We start from the raw sequence: 27409 nt of genomic DNA, 5'->3' as shown, positions 1-27409 counted from the left end.
TGAGAAACTTAATAGAAGACCATGGGGGAAGGGAAGGGAGAAAAATAGTTACAGAGAGGGAGGGAAGCAAACCACAAGAGACTCTTAAGTACAGAGAACAAACTGAGGGTGGATGGGGGGTGGGGGAGAAGGAAAATGGGTGACGGGCATTGAGGAGGACACTCGTTGGGATGAGAGCTGGGTGTTGTATGTAAGCCAATTTGACAATAAATTATATTCATAAAAAAGGAAAAAATAAATTATGCTAAAACTAGACACCTATATGCAAAAATATGAATCTAGAGACAGACTTAGGCTTTTCACAAAAATTACTCAATGTGGATCACAGACCTAAATGTAAAATCCAAAACTATAAAACTCCTAGAAGATAATATGAGAAAAATCTAAGTGACCTTGGCTTTGGTAATGAATTCTTAGATACAACCCAAAGCACAAGGAATAAAAGAAAAAAACCTGATAAAGCTGGACTCCATTAAAATTAAAAACTTCTACTCTGCAAAAGATGTTATTAAGAAAATGAAAAGCTAAGACACACACTGGAAGAAAATATTTTTTTATTTAAAAAATTGTTTTTAATGTTTATTTCTGAGACAGAGAGAGACAGAGCATGAGTGGGGGAGGGGCAGAGAGAGAGAGGGAGACATAGAATCAGAAGCAGGCTCCAGGCTCTGAGCTGTCAGCACAGAGCCCGACACGGGCTCGAACTCATAAACCATGAGATCATGACCTGAGCCGAAGTCGGTCGTTCAGCCGACTGAGCCACCCAGGCACCCCTAGAAGAAAATATTTTCAAAACAAATATCCGATAAAGGACTGGTACCCAAAATATATAAATAGCACTTAAAACTCCACAATAATAATACAAAAACCAAATTAAGAAATGGGACTATGTATTAACAGAAAAATCTTCAGAGAAGATATATAGATGACAAATCAATACATAGAAAGATGCTTAGTATCATATAACCTTAGAGAATTGCAAATTAAAAAAAAACCAGTGATACCACTACACACTTCTTAGAATGGTCAAAATTCAAAATATTAACAACACCAGCTGTTGACAGGAACATGGAGCAACACAAAGTCTTATTCACTGATGGTGGGGAATATAAAATAGTATAGCCACTTTAGAAGAGAATTTGGCAGTTTCTTATAAAATTAAACATAATCTTACTATATGATCCAGAAATTATACTCCTTGTTGTTTTTTTTTTTTTTACCTAAATTACTTAAAGTTTCCTGACACGAAACCTGTATATGGAATGTTTGTAGCAGCCTAATGTATAATTGCCAAACCTTGAATACAATGAAGACATCCTTCAATAGGTGAAGGGGTAAACTGTAGTGCAACAAAACAACAGAATATTATTTAGCACAAAAAGGGCCTATCAAGCCACAAAAAGACATGGAGAAACCTTAAATGCATATGCTAAGTGAATCAAGCCAATCTGAAAAGACTACATCTTGTAGGATTTAAACTATATGACATTCTGGAAAAGGCAAAATTATGGAAACAGGTTAAAGTTCAGGGACTCCTTGGGATTTTGGGATGGGAGAGAGAAATGAATAGGTAGCTTTTTCAAAGCAGTGAAATTATTATTCTGTGATACTGTAATGATGGATACAGGTCATTATAAATTTGTCAAAATTCATAGAATGTACAACACAAAGAGTGAACTCTAATATAAACCATGAATTTTAGTTAATAACAATGTGTCAACATTGGCCTCATCAGTTTTAACAATTGTACCTCAATAGTGCAAGATGTTACTAATAGGATAAGTTGGGGGTTGGGTGAGGAGGGTATATGGGAACTCTGTACCTTTGTCTTAAATTTTTTCTGTAAACCTAAAATTGCTCAAAAATAGTAAGTTAATTAAAATATTATATATTAAAAAGTGAAGATGAAATAGATATTTGTAGATAAATACAGACAACATCTGTTCCCTGCAGACCCAGTGTACAAGAAATATTATGGGAAATTATTCAGGCTGAAATCAAGGGACACTAGATATTAATTTGAGTCTATACACACATAAAAAAGGAAAATTCCAAGAAGCTCAAAGAATTCTGAGCAGGATAAACTCAAAGAGATCCATTCTGAAAGAAATTATAATCAAACTTGAAGGCCAAAAACAAGGAGAGAAATCTTAAAAGCAGCAAGAGAGAAGTGACTTGCTATATTCAAGGGATCCCCACTAAGATTAACTGCTGTTTTCACATCAGAAACCATGAGGTCGCAAAGCAGTGGAATGGTGTATTTAAAGTGCTAGAAGAAAATCTGTGATCCAAGAATTCTAGATTTGGCAAAACTATCCTTCAAAAAAAAAGGGAGAAATTAAGACATTCCCAGATAAATAAGCCCTAAGGGAGTTCATTCCTACTAGAATCGTCTGTAAGAAATGCTAAGGAGAGTCCTTCAGGTTGAAATAAAAGAACTTTAGACAATAACTCAAGTCATATGAGGACATAACACAAGTAAAAGTAACTGCATAAATAAATGTAAAAGACAATATTTTTGTTTTTTTGTTTTGGAACTCCTCTTTTATTCCTAGGTGATTTAAAAAATGCATAAAATAATAATTATAAATCTATGTTAATGGACACACAAATATATAAGATATAATTTGTGATAATAATATATGGGGAGGAGGGCCTGGGTGGCTCAGCTGGTTAAGTGCCCGACTGTTTTGGCTCAGGTCATGATCTCATGGTTTGTGAGTTTGAGCCCTGTATCTGGCTCCATGCAGAGCCTGGTTGGCATTCTCTCTCTCCCTCTCCTTCTGCCCCTCCCCTGCTTGTGCGCACGCTCTCTCTCTCTCTCTCAGAATAAATAAATAAACTTAAAAAATAACATATGTGGAGGTATGGATATGCATAGAAGCAGAATTTGTGTATTACCAAAACTAAGGTAACAGTAATTCAAACCAGTATAAGTTTACGATGTTAATTATAATCTGCAGGGTAACAACTAAGAAAATAACTAAAAAAAAAAAATACATACATATATATATATATATATATATATATATATATATATATATATAAAGAAAATGAGAAGGTACATGGTACATTACAAACATTAATTAAATATAAAATAAGGAAATAATGGAGTAACTGAGTAAAAATATGTATGATATATGGAAAACAAATAGCAAAATGGCAGAAGTCCTTCCTTTTCTGTTATGGACTGAACTACTTTCCCCCAGTTCATACATTGAAGTCACAACTGCCAGTACCTCAGAATGGGCGTGTATTTGGATACAGGGTTTTTGAAGAGGTAATTAAGTTGAAATGAGATAATCAGGGTGAGCTGTAATCCACTATGACTGATCACTTCTGATAAGGACACAGACATGTTAAGAGGGAAGACCAGATGAAGACTCAGAAAATGGCCATCTGTAAACGAAGGAGAGATACTTCAGAAAAAAAAAAACAAAAAAACAAAAAAACAAACCTCTCTCAACACGCTGATCTCAGACTTACGGCCTCTAGAACTGTGAGAAAATAAATTTGTTGTCTAAGCCACCTAGCCTGTGATACTTTAAGGTAGTCCTAGCAAACTAATATTACCATTAATCACTTTAAATGTAAATAGACTGAACTCTCAATTAAAAGGCAGAGATTTGCAGAATGAATTTAAAAACATAATCCATCTATATCCTGTCTACATAAGAATCCATTTATATTCAAAGACCAAAATAGTTTGAAAGTGAGAGGATAGAAAAAGCTACTCCATGTAAACAGTAACAACAACAACAACAACAACAACAACAACAACAACAACAACAAAAAGAGCTGAGGTGGCTATAATATCAGACAAAATAGATTTTAAGTAAAAAAAAAGTGTTACAAGAGAAAAAAGATGGACAGTATATGTTTAACTATGCTCAGGCTGCTATAACAAAATACCAGAGACTCAATGGCTTAAACAGCAGAAATCTATTTCTCACAATTCTAATGGATGGGAAATCTTAGATCAGAGGGCTAGCACAGTTTGTTAAGTTCAGGGGAGAGCCTTCTTCCTTGGTTTCCTTGGCCACTGGTTTGCAGACAGCTGCCTTATTGCTGTGACCTTTCACTGTGGAGAAAGTGCAAGCTCTGGTTTTTTCTTTCTTTTTTTTTAATATTTATTTTTGTGGGGGAGAGAGAGAGAGAGAGCATGAGTGGGGGACAGGCAGAGAGAGGGAGACACAGAATCTGAAACGGGCTCAAGGCTCTGAGATGTCAGCACAAAGCCCGACATGGGGCTTAAATTCAAGAACCATGAGATCATGACCTGAGCCGAAGTCAGACACTTAACCAACTGAGCCACCCAGGCGCTGCAAGCTCTGTTTTTTTCTTATAAGGGCACTAATTCCACCATGAGAATCCCACCCTAATGACTCCATCTAAACCTAATTACCTCTCAAAGACCAATATACCATCCACCTCCAAATATCATCAGATTAGGCGGGAGAACTTCAACATATAAATTTCAAAAGAAATATAAGGCTTGTACAACACTATCAACCAACTATACCTAACAGATATATATGGAACACTCTGTTCCACAACAATATAATATAAATTCTTCTCAGGTGTACATGGAGTATTCTCCAGAATGGGCCATATATTATGCCACTAAACAAGTCACAACAAATTTAAAAAGAGTAAAGTCATACAAAGTATGAAATTGTAACAGAAGGAAAATAACATCATATTCATGTTGCAAGACTGAGAGAACAGTCCCTTTCATCTGAACAACCCTTTCAATTTAGCAAATATTATAGCAAAAAAAGGTAACATTTAAAAAGTAATTTCAAATTTAAACATGGTGGCATGAATAGGCCTATTGATTATAATATCACAGTTTGTTTCAGTGCTAAATGTAAGAATGGGTAAATGAAAACCTTCAGTTCATATACCATGCAGTCAAAGAATCCTATCAGAGCCAAAAGTGACTAGGAAGAACTCAGGACACCCTAATGTGTATTTCTTTTCTTTCATCTAATTTACTAGAAAATATATCCATGAAGTATACTGGCTGAAAAAAAAATGTTCATTAAGGTAGACAGTTTACAAAGTTCTTTTCTTGGAAACATTTTTTAAGTTTATTTATTTATTTTGAGAGAGACAAAGAGTGCGAACAGGGGAGGGACAGAAAGAGAGGAAGAATCCCAAATAGACTCTGCACAATTAGCACAGGGCCCGATGTGGGGCTCAAACTCACAAAACTGTAAGATCATGACCTGAGTTGAAATCAAGAGTTGGACACTTAACTGACTGGGCCATCCAGGTGGCCTTTTTCTTGGAAACATTTTACAGTCAGTTTACAAAGCAACCTTGTGACATAGGGCAATGTAACTACATTATTTCCATTTTATTTTGTGGATGAACACAGACATGACTTTCATAAAGCTAGATACTCCATTAGAGTTGGCTAGAGCAGGATGGCAAACTAGCCCACAAAATCTGGCCTGCTGCAAGTTTTTGTAAATAAAGTTTTATTGGAATACAGCAATGCTCACTCATTTACATATTGCTTATAGCTGCTTTCATATGAAAACTGGAGAGCTGGGTAATTGCAACAGAGACTTCTGGCCCACAAAGCCTAAAGTATTTACTATTTGGTCCTTTAAGAAAATGTTTGCCAACCCCTGCTAAAGAATTAAAACTCAGTGGGCTATTTATTATACCACTTATCCTAATGTTTCTTGTCCCAGCAATAGGAAATATGACCTAGGAAACATGATGTAGTCAAGAAAATACAGTGTTACAAGAGACAGAAACCAAACAGAAAAAAATATTTTTTTGGGTGTGCCATTTACTATGTGACACTGAGAAAGTCACTTCATCTCTCTGGATCTGCTTCCACACCTGTAAAATAAGGGATTTGGGCAAATGAATGCTAATCATCTTTACAATTAAACTATTAGAGTCTATACAACTTAGTTTACAGATCAGGAATCAGTAGTGAAAGCATAAAAGTTCTTAAATTATTGTATTTTATTTTTAAAAATGTCTCCCTGTGGACACAAAAGCAGTGGGGCACCTTAAATTTCTTTATCATCACACTATCTTAAAATTAAGTAATATTATCCCAATTTTGCAGGTAAGGAAACTGAGGCTCTAGAAAGGGCAGTATCTTGCACAAAGTTACCAACACGTGTGTAGTGTTTTTTCTAGTGTGTTAACAACACATCATGTACAAAATCAAGGGCTGTAACTATAAACTGTAGAGAGCAAGGCAGATAATATAAATGCCAGGTGGTTCTGTAGTGAATCGGAGACTTCATGCCCTATTTAAAGGCAGAAACCAACACTCAGCTAGGGCCAACTGCTGAAATATAGGCATGTGGGTCCAACTGGTCAGATCTTTAGATCTTAAAAAAAGAGGCTGGCTATCTGAAATTTTATTTTAATTTTTTTAATGTTTACTTTTTTATTTTTGAAAGAGAGAGAGAGACAGGATAAGAGTAAGAGAGAGAGAGAGAGAGAGAGAGAGAGAGAGAACCAGTGGGGGAGGGGCAGAGAGAGACAGAGACCTATCCGAAGCAGGCTCTAGGCTCTGAGCTGACAGCAGAGAGCCTGACGGGGGGCTTGAACTCATGAGCCGTGAGATCATGACCTGAGCCAAAGTCAGATGCTTAACCAACTGAGCCACCCAGGTGCCCCTAAATATTCCAATTAAAAAAATTTTTTTAAATGTTTATTTATTTTTGAGAGAGACAGAGACAGAATGCAAGTGCGTTAGGGGCAGAGAGAGGGGGAGACACAGAATCCAAAGCAGGCTCCAGGCTCTAAGCTGTCAGCACGGAGCCCGATGCAGGGCTTGAAACCATGAGCTATGAGATCATGACCTGAGCTGAAGTTGGACGCTCAACCGACTGAGCCACCCAGGTGACCCTAAATATTCCAATTTTTAAATGTTGGCAACTGATTCAAATGTTTAAAAAACAGAATGGTCCAGATTTGGCCCACAGGATGACAGTTTGAAAATCTGTACTAAATAAATGTTTTTAAACTGACAGATTAGTAGTCTAAGAATACAGATGGTCCCTGACCAACAATGGTTATACTTACTATGTTTCAACTTCCTGAAGGTGTGAAAACTGTAAACATTCAGTAGAAACCATACTTCAAATTTTGAATTTTGATCTTTTCCTGGGCTAGTAATATGCAGTATTATACTCTCTTGTAATGCTGGACAGTGGAAACAAACCACAGCTCCCAGTCAGCCATGTCATCACGAGGATAAACAACTGATACCCTTACCACCATTCTGTACCCATGCAACTATTCTGTTTTTCACTTTCAGTACAGTATTCAATAAATTATATAAGCTACTTAACACTTCATTATAAAATATGCTTTGTATTAGATGATTTTGCCCAACTACAGGCTAATATAAGTGTTGTGAACACACTTAAGTAGGCTAGGTTAATCTAGCCTAGATTGTTGGTTGGTAGGTTATGTGTATTAAATGTGTATTATGTGTATTAAATGCATTTTCCACTTATGATATTTTCTTCTGATGAATTTATCTGGATGTAACCCCACTGTAAGTTGAGGAAGATCTGTGCACTGACACCTCAACTTCAATATGAATAATTAATTAACCAAAGTAATGGGGGCTAGGGTGAAATCACAGCATCAGTATTAATCTCACTTTCCATTGAATATCTCACTTTCCACTGAACTATCAAAAGTTCTCAAAGTAAAGCCACATGACTGAAAAAAATGCTTCTATTTCAGGACCTGTAGCGAAAGTATCAATAAACAGGCCAAGAGTAAGGTCATCAGTAAAAAAGATAGATCCTGAATAATATTAAAACCAAAAAAATCTGTTCTTAAGTAATTAAAATTAGCTGTATTTGTGTGATAGAAAATCTAAATCATAATTAATTCACACTGAGGCTTTAAAATAATGGGAATGGACAGGAATCACTATTTTGTAATTGTTAAAAGATATGACAATTAGGGAAACAAATTTATGTTGTCAATTTTTTTAACTTCTAGAAAGCCATTTGAAAATACAGTACATGCTTTGACAAACAATAAACTAAGCTTTACTTAAAGTTAAGCTCTGACCTACTGGTACTTAAGAATCAATAAAATGTTTAACTTTTCCATTCAAAAAGTCATAGGGATGGCAGTGTTTCATTATTTTCCTTTTTGAAGTACACATTAAGAAGGGCAGGAGAAAGAATGGAGAAGAAAAAATACTGTTAACATTTTTGGCCTTTATGAAACAACTGTATCATTCATTAATTATAGCTGTACAAGGTGCTGTAATTTTGAAGATGGTTCAGTAGGCTAATTATTATTTAAAAGTTTAAATGAAGTCATCAATGTGGTCCAGGGTGGCTTCCTTCTTTCCACTGAAAATAAAAACATTCTGAAGACAAAATTAAAGTTCTAGAGAAGATGAAATAAGATATTAGTCTTAAATCCATGATGTAACTAGTAATGTCTTGTTATAATGTTATTTCAACATGTTCAAAACTAAGCGGGATCTCCTCCCAGCTTTGTAGAGTGACTCTCACTTTTGCTTTTCCTTAGATCTGAAGACACGATCTCCTATTTGTAGCTTAGAAATACTTCAAATCACAGCTTTGGGTTTTGTAAAAGGAGAAAGTAGCCTAGTTACATTTGTATTTACTCCTGTACTCCATTTATATTTCACTTATTTAAAATAGTGGGAATTCATATTAACTAACAAAGTGTTAATAAAGGCTGGGCAAATGACTTTAGCTCTGTCCCCAAGTCTGCCTCTTGAATCAGGATAGCACTGTTATGAGAATTTAAAAAATCATATAAAGTACTTGGCATATACAAGTGTTCAATAAATGTTAGCTCTTATGGTTACACAATAAAATGGTTACTTACTCTTTTGTTGAGACAAATAACAGGCCACAGGCTGCAACCCAGTGTGCAACAGCAGCAGAGACAACCACAGAGCAGCCATTTCACATTGACTGGGAGAGCCTTTTTCAAACATGCATTCACTCGGCCAATGCTGGTCTTAAATTCTTCTGGGGCCACCTACAAGGGCACAGTCTTTATTTAACAGTTTGTGGGAAGCTTTCCACTATTTATCTTTAAACTTAAAGGAAATGTCTGTATTATTACAAAGGCTTTAAGGAATTACATGTCTAAAAATATTTCCTCCGTATACATATTACATACTCTGGATGACATTAGAAAGCAAAACAATATAATTTCGTGTTTACAGAATTTATTCTGATATTCAAAAATATTCTTCTGAAATTACCAACAATAAAATGACAACAAAATTGATGGTAAGAATACCTGTCAAGCAGTTTTCCTACCAAATATTCTCATTATTCAGGCAATATTACGGTCTCTAATCATTCTGACTAGCAAGACTAGAAGCATAATATAACAATAAAAATCTAAATACTACAAGAGGAAATGGAATTAAAATGAGACTTTGGCAATATTCCTGGATTACTTTTAAAAAGGCAACTCTTGAAACTTTTTCTCCCTGGAAAATTTGCAATGTAACAATTTTAACACTTGCCATTGTTTGTAGGGAAAAGCTATAGTAACAAGACAGTGAGGAGTGATTATATTAAAAAAAAAAAGGCCTTAATATTCAGCATAAAATGGACTCAAAACTGCTGTAAATTTTCAGATCTGAAAGGTCTTTAAATATACAAATTTAATATTTTAAATCACTACCTCCATTCCTGGAAGTGGCTGCTTGTGCCTCTCTGTAAACAATGATAAAGTCAGTTCAAAGGAAAGAGCATGACAGACATAAGATTAATACCAAAAATTCTGCTTGAAGGTTATACAATTCAAAGCCATACTAAAAATATTTTGCTTTCAGTGAAATCACAGTTCTGGATCACAAAAATTATTCCCTTTCATTTAAAAAACTGTTAGACTGTAAAATCTATTGGGAAAAATTCCAGCATCTGACTGTAAAAGCAAAAATTATGAAAATATTAGAAAAAATAAGTTGCTATTAAATAAAAACCCCTTTAGAATGTTTGGTATAAAAAATAGTTTTACAACTCTTTCAAGTAAAAATTGTACTAGAGGAATCAATTCATTACACTTTATCTTTTAATAAACATGTCTTAGAATCAACACTACAAAACATATACCCCTTAGCAGATGTTATAAAGATACATGATCAAAGAATTCAGCACCATTATGATTAAGACATTAATTATACTAGCTTTATTAGAATTGTTCATGCCACTCAATAAAGTTAATTGCTTAACCCATAAATTTGATTTTCCTCCTAATATGTTAACCAACAACAGTTGTAAAACTGCAAGGCTCAAAACTGTATTTACAAAGGGTTAATCTATTACAAACTTATTACAAAATAAGTTAATCTATTCTCCACCTAAATTGTCAGCAATATGACCTAAAGACAATCACTGAGTAAAAAGAATTCCAGTTAAATGACTAACTTCTTGGGATAAATATGAAAATAAATTCAGAGAACCATGGCTTATGACTGAAAAACAGAACATGCTAACAGGCTAAGCATATTAGACAATAAATCAAGATTTGGATTCTAATTACTTATTAGTTATGAAAAATCCTAGGAAAATTCATTTTAATTTTTCTGAGTTTTAGTTTCCCACCTAATAAAATGACAATAAAAACCTCTGTCTTACATATCTCACAGGAAATGGAAATCATAACTTAAAAAGAACCTCATGACCAGAATGCTTTGAAAAGGGAAGCCAGTGAATACTATCTCTTGACTAGATTTGGAGAAAGAAAAGCAAAGCTCTTGTTAGCATGGAGTCTCACCTTAAGGCAAGGGGTTTGATCTGGCAACCATTAATAATCCACAGACTTGCTACACATTTTATTATAAACAAAAGGATAATTAGCTACACTTTTTTTAATTTTTAATTTTAATTCCAGTAAATTAACATACAGTGTTATATTAGTTTCAGGTGTACAATAGAGTTAATTCAACAGTTCCATACATCACCCTGTGCTCATCATGGCAAGTGATCATCACCTTAATCCCCTTCGCCTATTTAACCCATCCCCCACACCCCTCTGGTAATCGCCAGATTGTTCTCTATAATAGAGTCTGTTTCTTGCTTTTTCTTTCTCATTTTTCCCCTTTGCTTGTTTTGTTTCTAAAATTCGACATACGAGTGAAATCCTATGGTATTTGTCTTTCTCCAACTGACTTATTTCACTTAGCATTATGTATACTCTCTAGCTCCATCCATGTCATCACAAAGGGCAATATCCTGAATGATATTCCTATAGATACAGATATATATCACATCTTCTTTATTCATTCATCAGTTGATGGACACTTGGGCTGTTTCCATACCTTGGCTATTATAAATAATGCTGCTATAAACATCGGGGTTCATGTATCCCTTTGAATTAGTGTTTTTGTAGAGTTCGGGTAAATACCCAGTAGTGCGATTGTTGGATCATATAGTTCTATTTTTAACTTTTTTGAGGAACCTCCATACTGTGTTCCACAGTGGCTGCACCAGTTTGCATTCCTACCAATAGTACATGGGTGTTCTTTTTCTCCACATCCTTTTTATGCCACTACCATACTGTTTTGCTTACTACAGCTTTGAAATATAACTTGAAGTCTGGAAGTGTGATGCCTCCAGCTTTGCTTTTCTTTCTCAAGATTGCTTTGGCTATTCAGGGTGTTTTGTGGTTGCAGACAAATTTTAGGATTGTTAGTTTTAGCTATGTGAAAAATGCTGTTGGTATTTTGATAGGGATTGCATTAAATGTGTAGGTTGCTTTAGATAGTAAAGACATTTTAACAATATTTGTTCTTCCAATCCATGAGCATGGAATGTTTTTCCATTTCTTTGTGCCGTCTGGAATTTTCTTTCATCAGTGTTTTATGGTTTTCAGAGTCTAGGTCTTTTACCTCTTTGGTTAGGTTTATTCTTATGGATCTTATAGTTTTGGGTGCAATTGTAAAAGAGGTTGTTTTCTTAATTTCTTTTTCTGTTGCTTCATTATCTGTGTATAGAAATGCAACAGATTTCTGTATATTAATTTTGTATCCTGTGACTTTATGTTTATCAGTTCTAGCAAAGTGGAGCCTTTAGGATTTTCTATATATATTATCATGTCATGTGCAAATAGTGAAACTTTGACTTTTTCCTTGTCAATCTGGATGCCTTTTATTTTTGTTGTTTTTGCTTTTGTCTGATTGCTACAGCTATGACTTCCAGTACTATGTTGAATACCAGTGGTTAGGGCAGACATCCTTGTCTTGTTCTCACTTCTTTCCCATTAAGGATGATGTTAACTGTGGGTTTTTCATAGATGGCCTTTATTATGATGAGGTATGTTCCCTCTAAACCTATTTTGTTGAGGGTTTTTATCATGAATGTGCATTTGAAAAGAATGTACTCTGTTTCAGGATAAAATGTCTGAATATAAGTGTTAAATCCCTCTGTTCTAGTGTGTCATTCAAAGCCATTATTTCCTTGTTGATGTTCTGTTTAGATGATCTGTCCATTGATGTAGGTGATGTGTTCAAGTCCCCTACTACATTATTATATTACCAATTAGTTCCTTTATGTTTGGCCATAATTGTTTAATGTATTTGGGTGCTCCTATGTTGGGTGCATAAATATTTACAATTGTTATATCTTCTTGTTGGATTATCCCCTTTATTATTATATAGTGTCCTGCTTTGTCTCTTGTTACAGTCTTTTTTAAAAACTTTATTTTACTTTTAAAAAAGTCTATTTTAAGAGAGACAAAGACAGTGTAAGTGGGGAAGGGGCAGAGAGAGAGGGTGAGAGAGAATCCCAAGCAGGCTCCACATTGCCACTGCGGAGCTTGATGTGGGATTCACACCCAAACCAAGAGTTGGACACTTAACTGACTGAGCCACCTAGGTACCCCCAGTCTTTGTTCTAAAGTCTATTTTATCTGATAAAAATGTTGTTCTCTGGCTTTCTTTTGATATCCATTTGCATGATAAATGTTTCTCCCTCATCTCACTTTCAACCTGCAGGTATCCTCAGGTCTAAAATGAGTCTCTTGCATGTAGCAAGCAAATAAACACGTCTTTTTTTTTTTTAATCCATTCTGTCACCCTATGTTTTTTGATTGCAGCATTTAGTCATTTACATTCAACATAATTATTGATAGATATTTATTGCCACTTTATTACTTGTTTTGTGGTTGTTACTGAACATTTTCTCTGATCCTTTTTTGTCTTTCTCTATTTCATGGTTTGCTGGATTTCTTTAATGATATATTTGGATATCTTTCTCTTTATTATTTGCATATTTATTAGTGGTTTTTGATATATGGTTACCATTAGGTTTGGATATAACCTCTTCTGCATATAGCCATCTATATTAAGTTGATGGTTATTTAAGTTTGAACACATTCTTTTCTCCTCTCCTCCCCACATTTTAGGTATACGTTATTGTATTTTATATCCTTTTTTTGAGAGTTCCTTTACTTTTTACAGAAAAAATTTTGTTTACTGTTTTTGTGTTTCCTACCTCTACTCTACACTGTCACTTTTGGTCTCTCCACTCAAAGAGTCCTTTTTAATATTTCTTGTAGAGATGGTTTAGTGGTCATGAACTCCTCTAGTTTTTGCTTGTCTGGGAAACTCTTTATTTCTCCTTGTATTTTGAATGAGCTTCGCTGGATATTATTATTATTATTTTTTTTTTTGGTGTAAAAAAAAGGTGATTTTATTAAAGCATGGGGACAGGACCTGTGGGCAGAAAGAGCTGCCCTGGGTAGAATATTCTTGGCTGCAGACCTTTCTTATTCAGCATTTTGAATATATCATGCTAATCCCTTCTGGTTTACAAGTTTCTGTTGAAAAATCTCCTGTTAGCCTTATGGGTTTTCCCTTGTAATTTAATGACTACTTTTGTCTTGCTTTTTAAAGTATTTTTTTCTTTATCACTATATTTTGCAAATTTAATTACAATATGTCTATGTGTCATCTGCTTTTGCTGAGTCTGCTGGGGGCTCTCTGTGCCTTCTGGATCTGGAAATCTCTTTCCTTCCCTGGATTAGGGAAGTTTCCAGCTATTATTTCTTCAAACAAATTTTCTGCCCTCTTTCTCTTTCTTCTTTTTCTGGGACTCCTATAATATGAATGCTATTTATTTTATGTAGTGACTGAATTCCCTAAGACTATTCTTGTTTTTGCATAATTCTTTTCTCCCTCTTTTGTTCAGCTTGATTACTTTCCATTACTCTGTCTACTAGGTTACTAATTCATTTCTTTGCTTTTTCCATCCTCTGTTCATTACATCAAGCATGTTTCTCATTTCATTTATATTGTGCTCTTTATGTCTGCTATGTTATTCCTCATCTCTGTGTTAAGGGTCTCACTCACGTTTTCCACTTTTTTTCTCAAATCCAGTGAGTATCCTTATGATCGCGGCTTATATTCTCCATCAGGCATGTTACTTACATCTGTTTTGCTTAGATCTCTGGCTATGGCCTTGTCCTGTTCTTTCATTTGTCTCCTCATTTTGTCTGCCTCCCTGTGTCTCTTTCTGTTTGTTAAGAAAGTCAGTTGTTTCTTCTGTTCTTGAAAGTAGTGATTTTATGAAGAAGTCCTGGAGTCCATGTAGTGGTTCCCCTGTTCACCAGAACCTGGTACTTTGGGAGAGTATCCTATGGTGTTGTTATGCCCTGCTGTTTTGTCTGATTCAATTTTCCTTTCAGTGCAGATATTTGCACTGAGTCTTGGCATGTTGTGGTCTGTGCTTGCTTTCTGTGGTGCTAGTGGGACTTAGCAGGCCAGCTGTGGTCGGGGGGCATCACTGGGGAAGCAGTGATAGGAGCAGAAGGGCGGTGTTACCAAAATTTGGTCTGGGCCACTAGTCCTGTGCTGGATCCCCTGAAGCACTGCAACAGCTGGGGGCTGTTTGCAGGGGTGGCCAAGGGCACAACGCTGGGCATGGTGTGCAACAGTGGCTGAGGGTGCATGGTTGGGCACAGCATGCGAGGGCTGCTGGGGGAACATAACTAAGTGTGGTGCACAAAGACACCTGTGGGCACTTAGGGGCAATGGAAGGTATCCAGAGAGGTCCATAGGTAGGTATGGCACTCGATGGTCAATTAGCTATATTTTGAATGCAAATTCAATGCTCTTTAGTTCTTCAATTCTTTAGAGGAAGAAAAAGAGATGTCCTTTTAAAGTACAAGGTGCCAAGTTGCTATCTTAATATTTAACTCTCAGGGGCACCTGGGTGGCTCAGTCGGTTAAGCATCCAACTTCGGCTCAGGTCACAATCTCACTGTTCCTGGGTTCAAGCCCCACGTCGGGTTCTGTGCTGACAGCTCAGAGCCTGGAGGCTGCTTTGGATTCTGTGTCTCACTCTCTCTGCCCCTCCCCTACTCACATGTGTGCTCTCTCTCTCCCTCTCTCTCAAAAATAAATAAACATTAAAAATTAAAAAAAAAAAGATTTAGCTCTCAGACAGTGAGATTCAACTTTTTTTCTAGTGAATTACTGAGCAACCAAATAGAAATTAAAATAAGGAAAACATATTTATATACTTAGCTCTAGTCTAATATAGCATTACTATCAATTCTCTTTAAATTGTATATCCAGAAACACATTTTTGAAATATGGTAAATTTTGATATAAACTCATGTAAATCACAAAATTATTAAAACTGTCTAGTCACAAATTTTTTAAATCTTTATTTAAAAAATTTTTATTTTTTTAATGTTTTATTTTAGAGAGAGAGAGAAAGAGCATGTGGAACCCATTTGGGTCCTCTGTCTCTTTCTCTCTGCCCTCCTCTGCTCATGCTCTCTCTCTCTCTCTCAAAATAAATAAATAAACATTAAAAAATAAATTTAAAAACTGAGGTAACATTTTTACTTAAGATATTTATTTAGAAGTGCATAAGCACAGATAAAAAAAATAAAAGTAAAGCATAAAGCCTAAGCCAGAAATGAATCAGTCCAAAATTTAAAACTTGCTTTTTGTTTAAAATATTGTGAATAAATTATATGCCAAGGTATATAAAATTTGTTATATAAGTTTTCTTTTACTACATGCTTCTGTAAATGAATTAACCAAAACTTTTTTAAAAATGCAGTAATTTTCTTTCTTTCTTGCCAATAGTTTCCACATTTAACACATAATAGTATCCATTAGTGCTCTGTTACCATAGGCAAACTAAAAACTACAATATTGCAGTTACTACAAATGAGAATTCAGGGTTTTTGAGGTCAAAAGATAAATATATTCAAAATAAAACTTTTACCAGAATTTTAAACAATAAAATAAAATCTGCATTTTGACTTTAAAAGAATGCTAGGATTCTCTTTGAAAAAAAAATCTGTATTTGAATAACAGTAAAAGTCATAAAACAAATGATAAAGGCATACGAAATGAGAATTGGTTAACTCAATTTTAAACATTGTGAAAAAAAGGTTTAGTTAACTGTGTGGAATCAGAGCTTTACTCATTTACTTCTACATAATTTAGAACCTTTAGTAATGAAGGTTAGATGGGAGCCGTTTAATTTCTAGCTGAACGGCAGGTTGTAAAGAAATATTTGATTCCTTTTGACTTTCTTGGAAAGAAAAAAGAAAACCACATCATAAAGTTGGGGGAAAGGGTCATAATATTTTATAACAGGATGCAAGAGACTCTGCAAACAGAAGACAATATAAGCAAAACCCAGCAAGACTGTTTTGCCTCCTTCAATCATGGGGAACACAACCCTATCAATCACTTGTCATATTGGATCACAATGGCAATGGTCGATTTTATGGCTTAGGTTTCCCCCAACACACACACTAATCTCCCCATAATACCATTTAATTGTTTCAAGCTGAGGGCTGGAAGCTTTATTTCTTTTCTAAAGTTCTGTGGTTCTTTCATGTTCTGGTCACCATAATCTTGTGTGTATGTACCTGTTTGGTATGTCCTATCATGACAGGAAGACTTATCTTAAATGAAACAGGGGAAACAATCTTTTCTGAACTTAAAATATAAGGTTACCTTTTTATTTGTATTAGAAGCATTAACACATAAGTACAAAATTAATACTGAGTCACAAAGCTTGTCAAAATGACTCTTTAGGTTTTCAGAATTAACTGCAATTTTGCTTAGGTTAGGCATAAAAGCTATTTAGAATCCCATTCATCCCAAAAGACTGATTTTGTAAAAGGTAGATTTATTTTTCTATTTTAGATACTGCAATTTATTCATTTTTAAATATCTTACACAAAGACTACTAAGTTTCAAATTCAGATAATCCTTTTAGTTTTTTTTTCTGGTTCATATAATTCTTCTTGCCTCTTCCTCCAGTTATCAGAGAAGCATTTTGATAATTCATAATAACCTATACAAATACAATAGTGCCTACGGGACAAAAATGGTCTCATTAAAGAGAAAATGAATACAGCTAATGTTATCACCATGTGACTTTTAAAAATCAGACTTTCAGGATTTCTTTTACTGTTGTTTTCATCACCAAAAACTAAACCAAGAAAAAAACATCACAGTATCACTTATACCTCATCTAATATATGAGAAATCTTGGATGTTTTAAATAATGCACACTAGAATAAATATCCAATCATTGATATGTGCTACAAAAATGGTCACCTGAAAAGAGAGGATATCTTTAAGAACTGCTCATGTCCAGATCATTTAGGTTTTGTAAATGAATACTAAAAGCAGCTTAACATTCTTACTCTAGTTTTAAAGAAGAAAAACTAGACTATCTTTTGCGATGGCAGAGTTTGTAGTTTTAGAAGGCTTGGAAAAAAATGAAGTGTGAAGAAATATTCAGAAGATTGCTTGAGCACATAAAACTGGCCAATTTCAAAGATGGATTAATTTTGTGCCTGGGAACTCTGATATATTTTTGATTATTCATCTTCTATAATTCCTTTGACTTGTAATTCAAGCTTTTAAAAACCAAACCAGTAATAAAACTGGATGTAACTGCCCAGACAACACATGCAGCAACACCAGAGAAACATAAAGAACAAGTTTTCCATTGGAGATGTTTTAATTCACAGTTTTTAAATATTGAATTTGTCATCTTTCCACAAATACATTATTATTCAAGAGATTTTTCCACAGCTATTTTTTAGAGAAAACATTTATGATTAATTCATATAAAACAAATCTAAGTTTGAACTGCTGCTTCAATTGGCAAATTATTCTAAATGATCAGGATAGGAAGGTAGAACATTCTAGAGAGTGAGGCCAAAACCTCAAACCAAAGGGCTCTTTTATCCTAAAAAGGTAAAAGGACACATATTTTCTGTTAACTTGGCTAGGGACTATTTCCACCGGCTTAATTTTGATACCTCAGGAGAAATAGAAAAAGTCAACAGTTAAAAGGGCATATTATTAGTGGGACCAGTGAATAAACTATTATTCAAATAAAGAATGTAAAAGTAGCAAAAGCAGTTAAAAATTGAAAGTTGGTAAGAAAAAAATGGAGAAATAAATAATCAGGTTTGAAATTGGGATACACTGCTAAAAACTGGTCAACAACAACCACAAACTTACATTGGGAAGCTAATAAGTACCTGACATACTAGAAGTTTTATATATGCTCTTTCAATTATTCCTTATGACAAGAACTGAGGTACTATTATCATCATCTCTATTTTTCACATTAAGAACTAAAGCTCAGAGAAGTGGCTTGCCCAAGGCAACAAAGCCAGTGACAGACTTGTATTCCAACCCAGATCTGATGTCAAAGTTTAACCAGTCTATACCATCTCTCGCTAGCTCCCATTTTTCAGCGGGTAAAGGAAGAAAATAAAGTATAAAATACCTTTCAGGGTTAAATAAAATAGAATTTCTTACAATTTTAGTGATAACCCTTGAAGAAAGAAATAGGTCTGCTGTCTTTCTCTCCCCGTCCACCTTCTAATAAGGCTGGGGAGAAGACTGGGATTCAGCCAAAAGTGAAAAGTAAGCAGCTGGAAAACGTATCATGATTAAAAGCAGCCAATATTCGATGTATTGTATCCTGTTCTCAGAGAGTTTAGAATGAGAGGACAAATTAAAGTAAGTTAGGGTTTGAATAGGTAATATAGTAACATAGTTCAAAAATCAAAACAACACTAAAAGATACTCGAAAAATAGTCTGCTCCTTACCCTTGCCTCCATCCGTCTCATTCCCTTTCTCCCATCAAAGTAACCACTTTTATTTAGTTCCTTGTGTACCCTTCTAGAATTTCTTTATACAATTATCAATGTGCTTATTTCTCTCCTTTATTACACACACTGTAGACACTGATTTGCACCTTGCTCTTCTCGTTAACAATATGAGAAAAATTAACAATAAAAATACAAATTAACAATAAAAGCCCTTTAGAGAATTGAATGATTTTAAATCTGACCCAAATCACACTGACAAACAGCATTGTTCTAGTACTAAAACTGAACAGAACAGTATTAAATCACAGGCTTCAAAATACAAAAAAGTTAGTTTATTTTTAACCCCAAATCATCATTTTAGCTATCAAGCATTCAGCTATTAACCATTTGGAAATTATTGAGTATTTTGTGATATAATTGCCTTTCTCTTTCATCTACATTCCCTCCAGTAACAAATGTGAAAATAACTTTTTGCCTTAGAGCCTTTTCCTTTGGACTTACAAGTTAGCATTACTATTATAAGAGGACTTTCTAAACATAGTTTTAAATCCTAGGAAGTCTTTGAATACTGAGCCTCAAGCTTGAACATACTACTGAATGTAGAAAAGCCAGGGAACCGAAAGGTAGTAATTTATTGCAGTGAGTCCAATTTTAGAAACTCAAACTATCTAAAAGGCAGAAAAATGTCTAACCAAACATCTGATTCTTTTGATAGTAACAAATCATACTGCAGGACACTTTAAAAATAATAGAGTGATACAAAGTGAAACAATGATAACTTAGTTAACTCTAAAAACATTGGGATTACTGACATAAATGAGAAGAATTATAGCTACTAGTGCTGAGAATAAAGGCAAAACTGGGAAAAAATAATAAGTAAATAATGGCTGGCATTAATGGACAATGAACAAGATAGACTAGTAGTCATGGTGACAGCTTTCAGTCACTAATGACACAGTCTCCAGGTACTCTGGCCTTGTTATTAGACTTCATTACCTGTGAGCCAAAGCATTTATCATAACACTGAATAAGCTATAAAACAATGCTTTTAGAATCAAAAAGTTCAAAGCAAACTCCCACTTACCTTCCCTGTTAGAACGGAGGGAAATTCAGTATCAAACTTGTTGCTCAAGCCAAACCTTAAAAACAAAGAAAAAAATATATTCTACGCAGCATATTTAACTTTTTACCCCCTCCCTAAGTTACAAAGCCATGCACTTCTATTTTGATGCTGTGATTTAAAAATGTGTCCTGAAAATAACTGTGATACTTACAGAATATAAATGTTTAACTATTAATCTGAATTAATAGTAAAAGAAACTTAAGGTGCAAATCTTAAAGTAGGATTCTAACTAGATCCATGCACATTATGGGATTAAATAATAACACAAACTGAACCAAAAATTTTTTAATGTTTATTTGTTTTTGAGAGAGACAGAGACAGAGACAGAATAAAAGTGGGTTAGGGGCAGAGAGAGGGAGACACAGAATCTGAAGCAGGCTCTAGGCTCTAAGCTGTCAGCACAGAGCCCGATGCGGGGCTTGAACTCATGAGCTGTGAGATCATGACCTGAGCCGAAGTCGGAAGCTCAACCAACTGAGCCACCCAGGCACCCCATGGAACCAAAATTTTTGATTGAAATGTTTCTGTTAAACCCCATTTCAGTCGATAACTATTAGAACTGGCTGATTGGTAGTATGTAGGAGTGGATTATACTATTCTTTCTACTTTTATGTATATATGAGAATTTTCCTAACAGAAGTGAATAACTTTTGGAACTATAGTTTGAAAACTTATGATCAGTTAGTATTCAGATACTCAAAGTTTGATCTTTATGAATGGTTTTCATGTAAACAAATGCTCAATTAATTTTCAAAAAAACAGGTCTCAGTCTTGAAAGCTCTCTTTTCAAGTAAGCCCACTGAAGTCTGTTTTAAGAAGTCAAGATGAATTCTATGAGCCATCATTCACCTACTGATTGATTTCAGTAGGGATAACAAAGGTCACTTTCTGCATCTTAGATGATATATCATGGTGACTACAATTTTATAGTATAGTAGAGTAGAGTATAGTAGAGTATAGTGTATGGAATGGAATGAAACAGAATATTAGTGGATGATGGGTTGTAAGCAAAAATGAAAAAAACAGGAATATTTATTAGGAACTCCTGGTGAGGTAGCCAATAATGGTAACAGTTACCATTAACTATCCACTTACCATGGGCTAGATAGACACTGTGCTACATAAATACATTACTTCTAAAGTTTACAACCCTGCAAGAAGGGTATTGTCATCCCCCTCTTATAAACAAAGAAGCTGACACTCAGAAATTTTTTTTCCAAAAACTAATTAAATGACTTTGCCCCAAGTCATGTATCTAATAAGATGGGGAGGACCAAAATTCAAATTCTGATCCCTAAGTTCTTTCTGTATTGTATTAAGCTCTTTGAAAACAGAAACTATGGCTTATTTATTTTGTTATCTTCCATTTTGCTTATTAGTAGCATCATGTAATCTAGCAGGTATTTAATGAAAGTTTGGTGAATAATAAGCTGTTACACTGTTTGTTTCAACTGGTTTATGGCACTTTGGTCTTATGGTCACATTAAAGACATGTCAGGAATCCAATGTCCTATTAAAACTCTATGTGGGAATACCATGTAATCCTTGTATCATTTATGCTAATAGCTCCTTTTCTGGGACACAAGCCCATCTTAAACACAAAGATTCTCTATGCTTGGCAGCTAGTAGCAAGGTACACATCTGCACATATACTTTGTGTATTTAAAATGTATTTTAAAACAAATTCTATAGTTAAAATAGTTGAGAAAATTAATTAGCAACTGTAAAAAGGCCTTAATTTCATTAAAAATACTTAATTACTTTTCCAGGTATCAGTACATAATGTAATGAGAACATAATATTCTCATAATAACATTTTCTTTAAATCTATACATAGACATAGAATATAGCCAAACTTGAAAATAAGATGCTATACCCCTGTACATGAATTTTTATGGCAAATTTCATGTGCTGTTTGAGAAACTGACTCTAGTATTAAATATATATTTGCAACTATCTACTAACTCACTAATCAATAACATGACAAATATATAATAGAGCAAGGAACATACTTCATTTAAGTTACATTTAGTTAAACAGTAACCTCATCACTAGTCAAAAAAGATGCAATTTAATTCATTATTCCACAAAGAGTAAATTCTTACTGTTTAACACAAAAATAGACACATTTCATTTTTAAAAGGAGATATTATACATTTTAAACTAGAGCTCTATTTCCATATCTTCTCTGAACACTTTTAGATGTAATGCAATGTCAATAATATGTTCCTGATTTAGAGTCCGGGAGGATGGCGGAGTAGGAGGATCCTACGCCCTCTTCATTGCACAGATACACCTAGATAACAGCCATATCAGTGCAATGAACACAGAAAACAACCAGAAGATTGGCACAACAAACTTTCCACAGTTAACTGTAGAGAAGAGGTCACACTTGGAAAGGGTAGGAAGGGCAGAGACACGGTCAGGAACCAAACTCCCAGTGAAACTAACCACAAATGGAAGGGACACCACAAGCACTGAGAAGGGAGAGGAGCAGAACCCATACTAAACACCTCAGACACAGGGAACTACACTGGCAAGACAAGAAGCCCCCATAATATTTGGCTTTGAAACACAGTGGGGCTTAATTCTGGGTACTTTAAAAATCAGCAGGCTTAGCTCTGAGGGAACCAGAAAACAATAGGAAACTGACTTCCTGCCCTTAAAGAGACAAACAGCATAACAAAAAACCCTGTTGAGATAAAGCATTGAAACAGAAGTTTGAAAAGCACCTGCGATATACAGGAAGGAGATTTATTTACTAATCTGAAGCAGGGATCTTTAGCAGACTTCTCCAAGAACAAAAGAGCTGGTGGGTGCCATCCCCACCCCCACCCTATCCCCAGCCTAGATAGCAGGACACCTGTGGGAACGAGTGAGAACGTCCTCTACCTACCTTACTAACACCACGCACCCTACCCCTGTGTTCTCCTGTGGATCTACCCCCATCCAACCTGCCCCACTAGGTGGGCTACTCTCCAAAGCAGCTCCTGCCACATTTTATCCTGTAAGCAGCCCTGGAAGGGACTACCTGCACTCCAAAATGACTCCTGCTTGAGGAGAGGGAAAGATAACCACACACCAGTTCAAATGTAGCCCCAGCAGCCAAACTGGCAGGAAAGAAAGAGTGCTCTGTTGATCAGTGCCTCTGCAGCCCCAGCAGATGAACCAGGAATAGGCATGTGATCTGACTGCTGGCCCCACTCACCAACAGAAACCTGTCAGGGGGCAGCACAGAGAGAGAGTCCTGTAGTCTGTGGTCACTGCAGCCCCAACACATGGACTGGAGCAGGCATTTGGTTTGAATGCAGGCTCCTCCTACCAACAAAAGCCTCTCCAGGGATAACACAGGGAGAGTGTCCTGAAGTTTGGTGTGATCACAATACCAGCAAACAAGCTGAGGGCAGATTTCTGGTTTTACTGGTGACACCAACCAACTATAAGCCCAGGGTAGCTCCAGACTGGTCCTTTAACAGCATAGGGACCAAACCTTGCTCTCTGTGTGCCCACAACAGGCAAAGTGGGCCACTGTGGCCATGGACTGAAGGCAAATGCTGCTCATCCAGCTACAAACAACAGTAGGTTGCACACAGTCCACATAGGAGAGACCCCTGAAGTACCTGGTTCTGGTAAACAGGGGACATTGCTACAAAGCACAACAGGACCTCTTCTTCATAAGGCCACTACTTTCAAGATCAGGAGACATAACTAATTTTCCTAATGCACAGAAATAAATACAGAGAGACAAAATGAGGAGACAGAGGAATATGTCTTAAATGAAAAAACAGGACAAAAGAGCTAAATGAAAGGAGATAAGCAATAAGCCTGACAAACAGTTCAAAGTAATGGTCATAAAAATATCTACTGGACTTGAGAAAAGAGTGGAGGATTTCAGTGAGACCTTCAACAAAGAGATAGAACCAATCAGAAGTGAACCAATCAGAACCAAAAGAAGAACTAATCAGAAATGAAAAACTCAATAACTGAAATAAAAATACACTAGAGGGAATCAACAGCAGATTAGAGACAGAAGAATTTATCAGCGACCTGGAAGACAGAATAATGGAAAGCAACCAAGGTGCCCAGCAAAAAGAAAAAAAAAATAACAATGAGAATAGGTTAAGAGAACTCAGTGACATCATCAAGTATAATAACATTTACATTATAGGAACTCCAGAAGGCGAAAAGAGAGACAAGGGGGCAGAAAACTTCTTTGAAGAAATAATAGCTAAAATCTTCCTTAATCTAGGGAAGGAAACAGATATCCAGATCCAGGAGGCATAGAGAGTCCCAAAGAAAATCAACCAAAGGAGGTGCACACCAAGACACATAATAATTAAAATGATAAAAACCAGTGACAAAGAGAGAATTTTAAAAGAAAGAGAAAAGAGCTATATACAAGAGGAACCCCATAATGCTATCAGCTGATTTTTCAGCAGAAACTTTGCAGGCCAGAAGGGAGTGGCATGATATATTCAAAGTGCTGAAAGGAAAAAATCTGCAACCAAGAATACTTTACCCAGCAAGGATATCATGTAGAATAGAAGGAGACAGTTTCCTAGACAAACAAAACTCAAAGATGTTCATTCATTACAAAGAAACCAGCCTGACAAGAAACATTAAAGGGAATTCTTTGAATGGAAAGAAAAGGCCATTATCAGGAGTAAGAAAATTGTGAATGGAAAAAATTTCACAGGTAAATACAAACATAATAAAAGTATTTTAACCACTATGGAGGTTGAAGGACAAAAACAGTAAAATCAATATTATCAATAAAAATCAGTCAAGGGATTCACAAAATCACAAGATGTAAAATATGACATCATATACATAAAACATGGGGGGAGGAGTAAAAATTTACTGCTATTAAAATGGCTTCAAAAGATGCTCAACGTCACTCCTCATCAGGTAAACACAAATCAAAACCACACTCAGATATCACCTCACGCCAGTCAGAGTGGCCAAAATAAACAAATCAGGAGACTATAGATGCTGGAGAGGATGTGGAGAAACGGGAACCCTCTTGCACTGTTGGTGGGAATGCAAATTGGTGCAGCCACACTGGAAAACAGTGTGGAGGTTCCTCAAAAAATTAAAAATAGACCTACCCTATGACTCAGCAATAGCATTGCTAGGAATTTACCCAAGGGATACAGGAGTACTGATGCATAGGGGCACTTGTACCCCAATGTTTATAGCAATACTCTCAACAATAGCCAAATTATGGAAAGAGCCTAAATGTCCATCAACTGATGAATGGATAAAGAAATTGTGGTTTATATACACAATGGGGTACTACGTGGCAATGAGAAAGAATGAAATATGGCCCTTTGTAGCAACATGGATGGAACTGGAGAATGTTATGCTAAGTGAAATAAGCCATACAGAGAAAGACAGACACCATATGGTTTCACTCTTATGTGGATCCTGAGAAACTTAACAGAAACCCATGGGGGAGGGGAAGGAAAAAAAAAAGAGGTTAGAGTGGAAGAGAGCCAAAGCATACGAGACTCTTAAAAACTGAGAACAAACTGAGGGTTGATGGGGGGTGGGAGGGAGGGGAGTGTGGGTGATGGGTATTGAGGAGGGCACCTTTTGGGATGAGCACTGGGTATTGTATGGAAACCAATTTGACAATAAACTTCATATATTGAAAAAATAAATAAATAAAATGTCTTCAAACTTAAGCAAACATTAACTTAATACAGACTGCTATGTGTATGTTATATATGAACCTAACAGTAACCACAAATCAAACATCTATAATAGATACACACAAAACAAAAAGAAAAGAATCCAAGCATATCACTAAAGATAGCCACCAAACCACAAAGGAAGAAAGCAATAAAAGAAACAGAGAACTACAAAAACCACGATAAAACAAGTAATAAAATGGGAGTAAGTACACATTTATCAATAATTACTTTGGATATAAATAGTACATAGTTATCAATAATTACTTTGGATATAAATAGACTAACTGCTCCAATCAAAAGACACAGGGTCACTGAACGGATAAAAAATCGAGACCCATCTATATGCTGCCTACAAGAAACTCGCTTTAGACCTAGAGACACATGAATATTGAATGTGGAGGAATGGAAAAACATTTACCATGCAAATGGAAATGAAAAGAAAGGTGGAGTAGTAATACTTACATTGAACAAAATAGATGGTAAAACAGACTGTAACAAGAGACAAAAAAGGAAACTACATAATGATTAAGGGAATGCAACAAGATAATATAACAATTGTAAATATTTGTGCACCCAATGTGGAGGAACCTAAATACATGAAGCAACAATCAACAGACACAAAGGAAGACACTGACAGTAATACAATAGTGGGGACTATAACACCCCCTTCCTTACATTAATGGATAGATCATCCAGACAGAAAATCAGTAAGGAAACAATAGCTTTGAATGACACATCAGACCAGATGGACCTATCAGATATTCAAAACACTCTATCCCAAAACAGTAGAAAACACATTCTTTTCAAGTGCACATGGAACGTTCTCCAGAATAGATTACATGGCAGGCTACAAAGTAGTCTCAGTAAATTAAGAAAGATTAAAATCATATCATGCAACTTTTCTAATCACAGGTTATGAAACTAGAAAGCAATCACAAGAAAAAAATCTGGAAATAATACAAATACATGGAGGCTAAATAACATGCTACTAAACACTGAATGAGTCAACCAAGAAATCAAAGAGGAAATAAAAACATACACTGAGGAAATGAAAATGAAAATGTAATAGTCCAAAATCTTTGGGATGCAGCAAAGGCTGTTCTAAGAGGGAAGTTTATAGCTCTTATAGGCCTACTTCAAGAAATAAGGAAAATCTCAAGTAAACAACATAATCTTACACCTAAAGGTTCTGGAAAAACAAGAACAAGGTCCAAAGTCAGTAGAAGGAAGGAAATAATAAAGAGGAGAGAAGTGAAAAAAAAATAGAGTCTAAAAAAATAATGGAAGTGATCATTGAAATCAAGGTTGGTTCTTTGAAAATATCGAGAAAATTGATAAACCTTTACCCACATCCATTGAAAAAGGAAGAGAGAGAGTACAATTAAATAAAGACAGAAATGAAGAGAAGAAATAACAACTGAAACCACAGAAATACAAAGAATTATAAGAGAATATTATGAAAAATTATTTGCC

The 27409-nt window shown here is 35.2% G+C and overlaps 1 protein-coding gene across 5 annotated transcripts in view; it reads right to left on the bottom strand.

Annotated features, from left to right (window-relative positions):
• CHIC1 (cysteine rich hydrophobic domain 1) overlaps positions 1–27409 on the bottom strand; it is a 75662-nt gene that overhangs the window by 33468 nt on the left and 14785 nt on the right. For 2 of the 5 annotated variants that reach the window (XM_027053718.2, XM_027053715.2), the window contains exons 2-3: positions 20202–20256; positions 8872–9027 (exon numbers count right to left, since the gene is read on the bottom strand). In XM_027053718.2, the coding sequence (XP_026909519.1) occupies positions 8872–9027; positions 20202–20256 (211 nt within the window). The other 3 variants (XM_053202497.1, XM_027053717.2, XM_027053714.2) reach the window with 3 other exon arrangements.

This window comes from Acinonyx jubatus, chromosome X (assembly GCF_027475565.1).
Source record: "Acinonyx jubatus isolate Ajub_Pintada_27869175 chromosome X, VMU_Ajub_asm_v1.0, whole genome shotgun sequence".
NCBI classification, from domain to species: domain Eukaryota; kingdom Metazoa; phylum Chordata; class Mammalia; order Carnivora; family Felidae; genus Acinonyx; species Acinonyx jubatus.
Note: the sequence above shows the minus strand (reverse complement) of the source record. Positions and strands in the feature narration are given on the sequence as shown.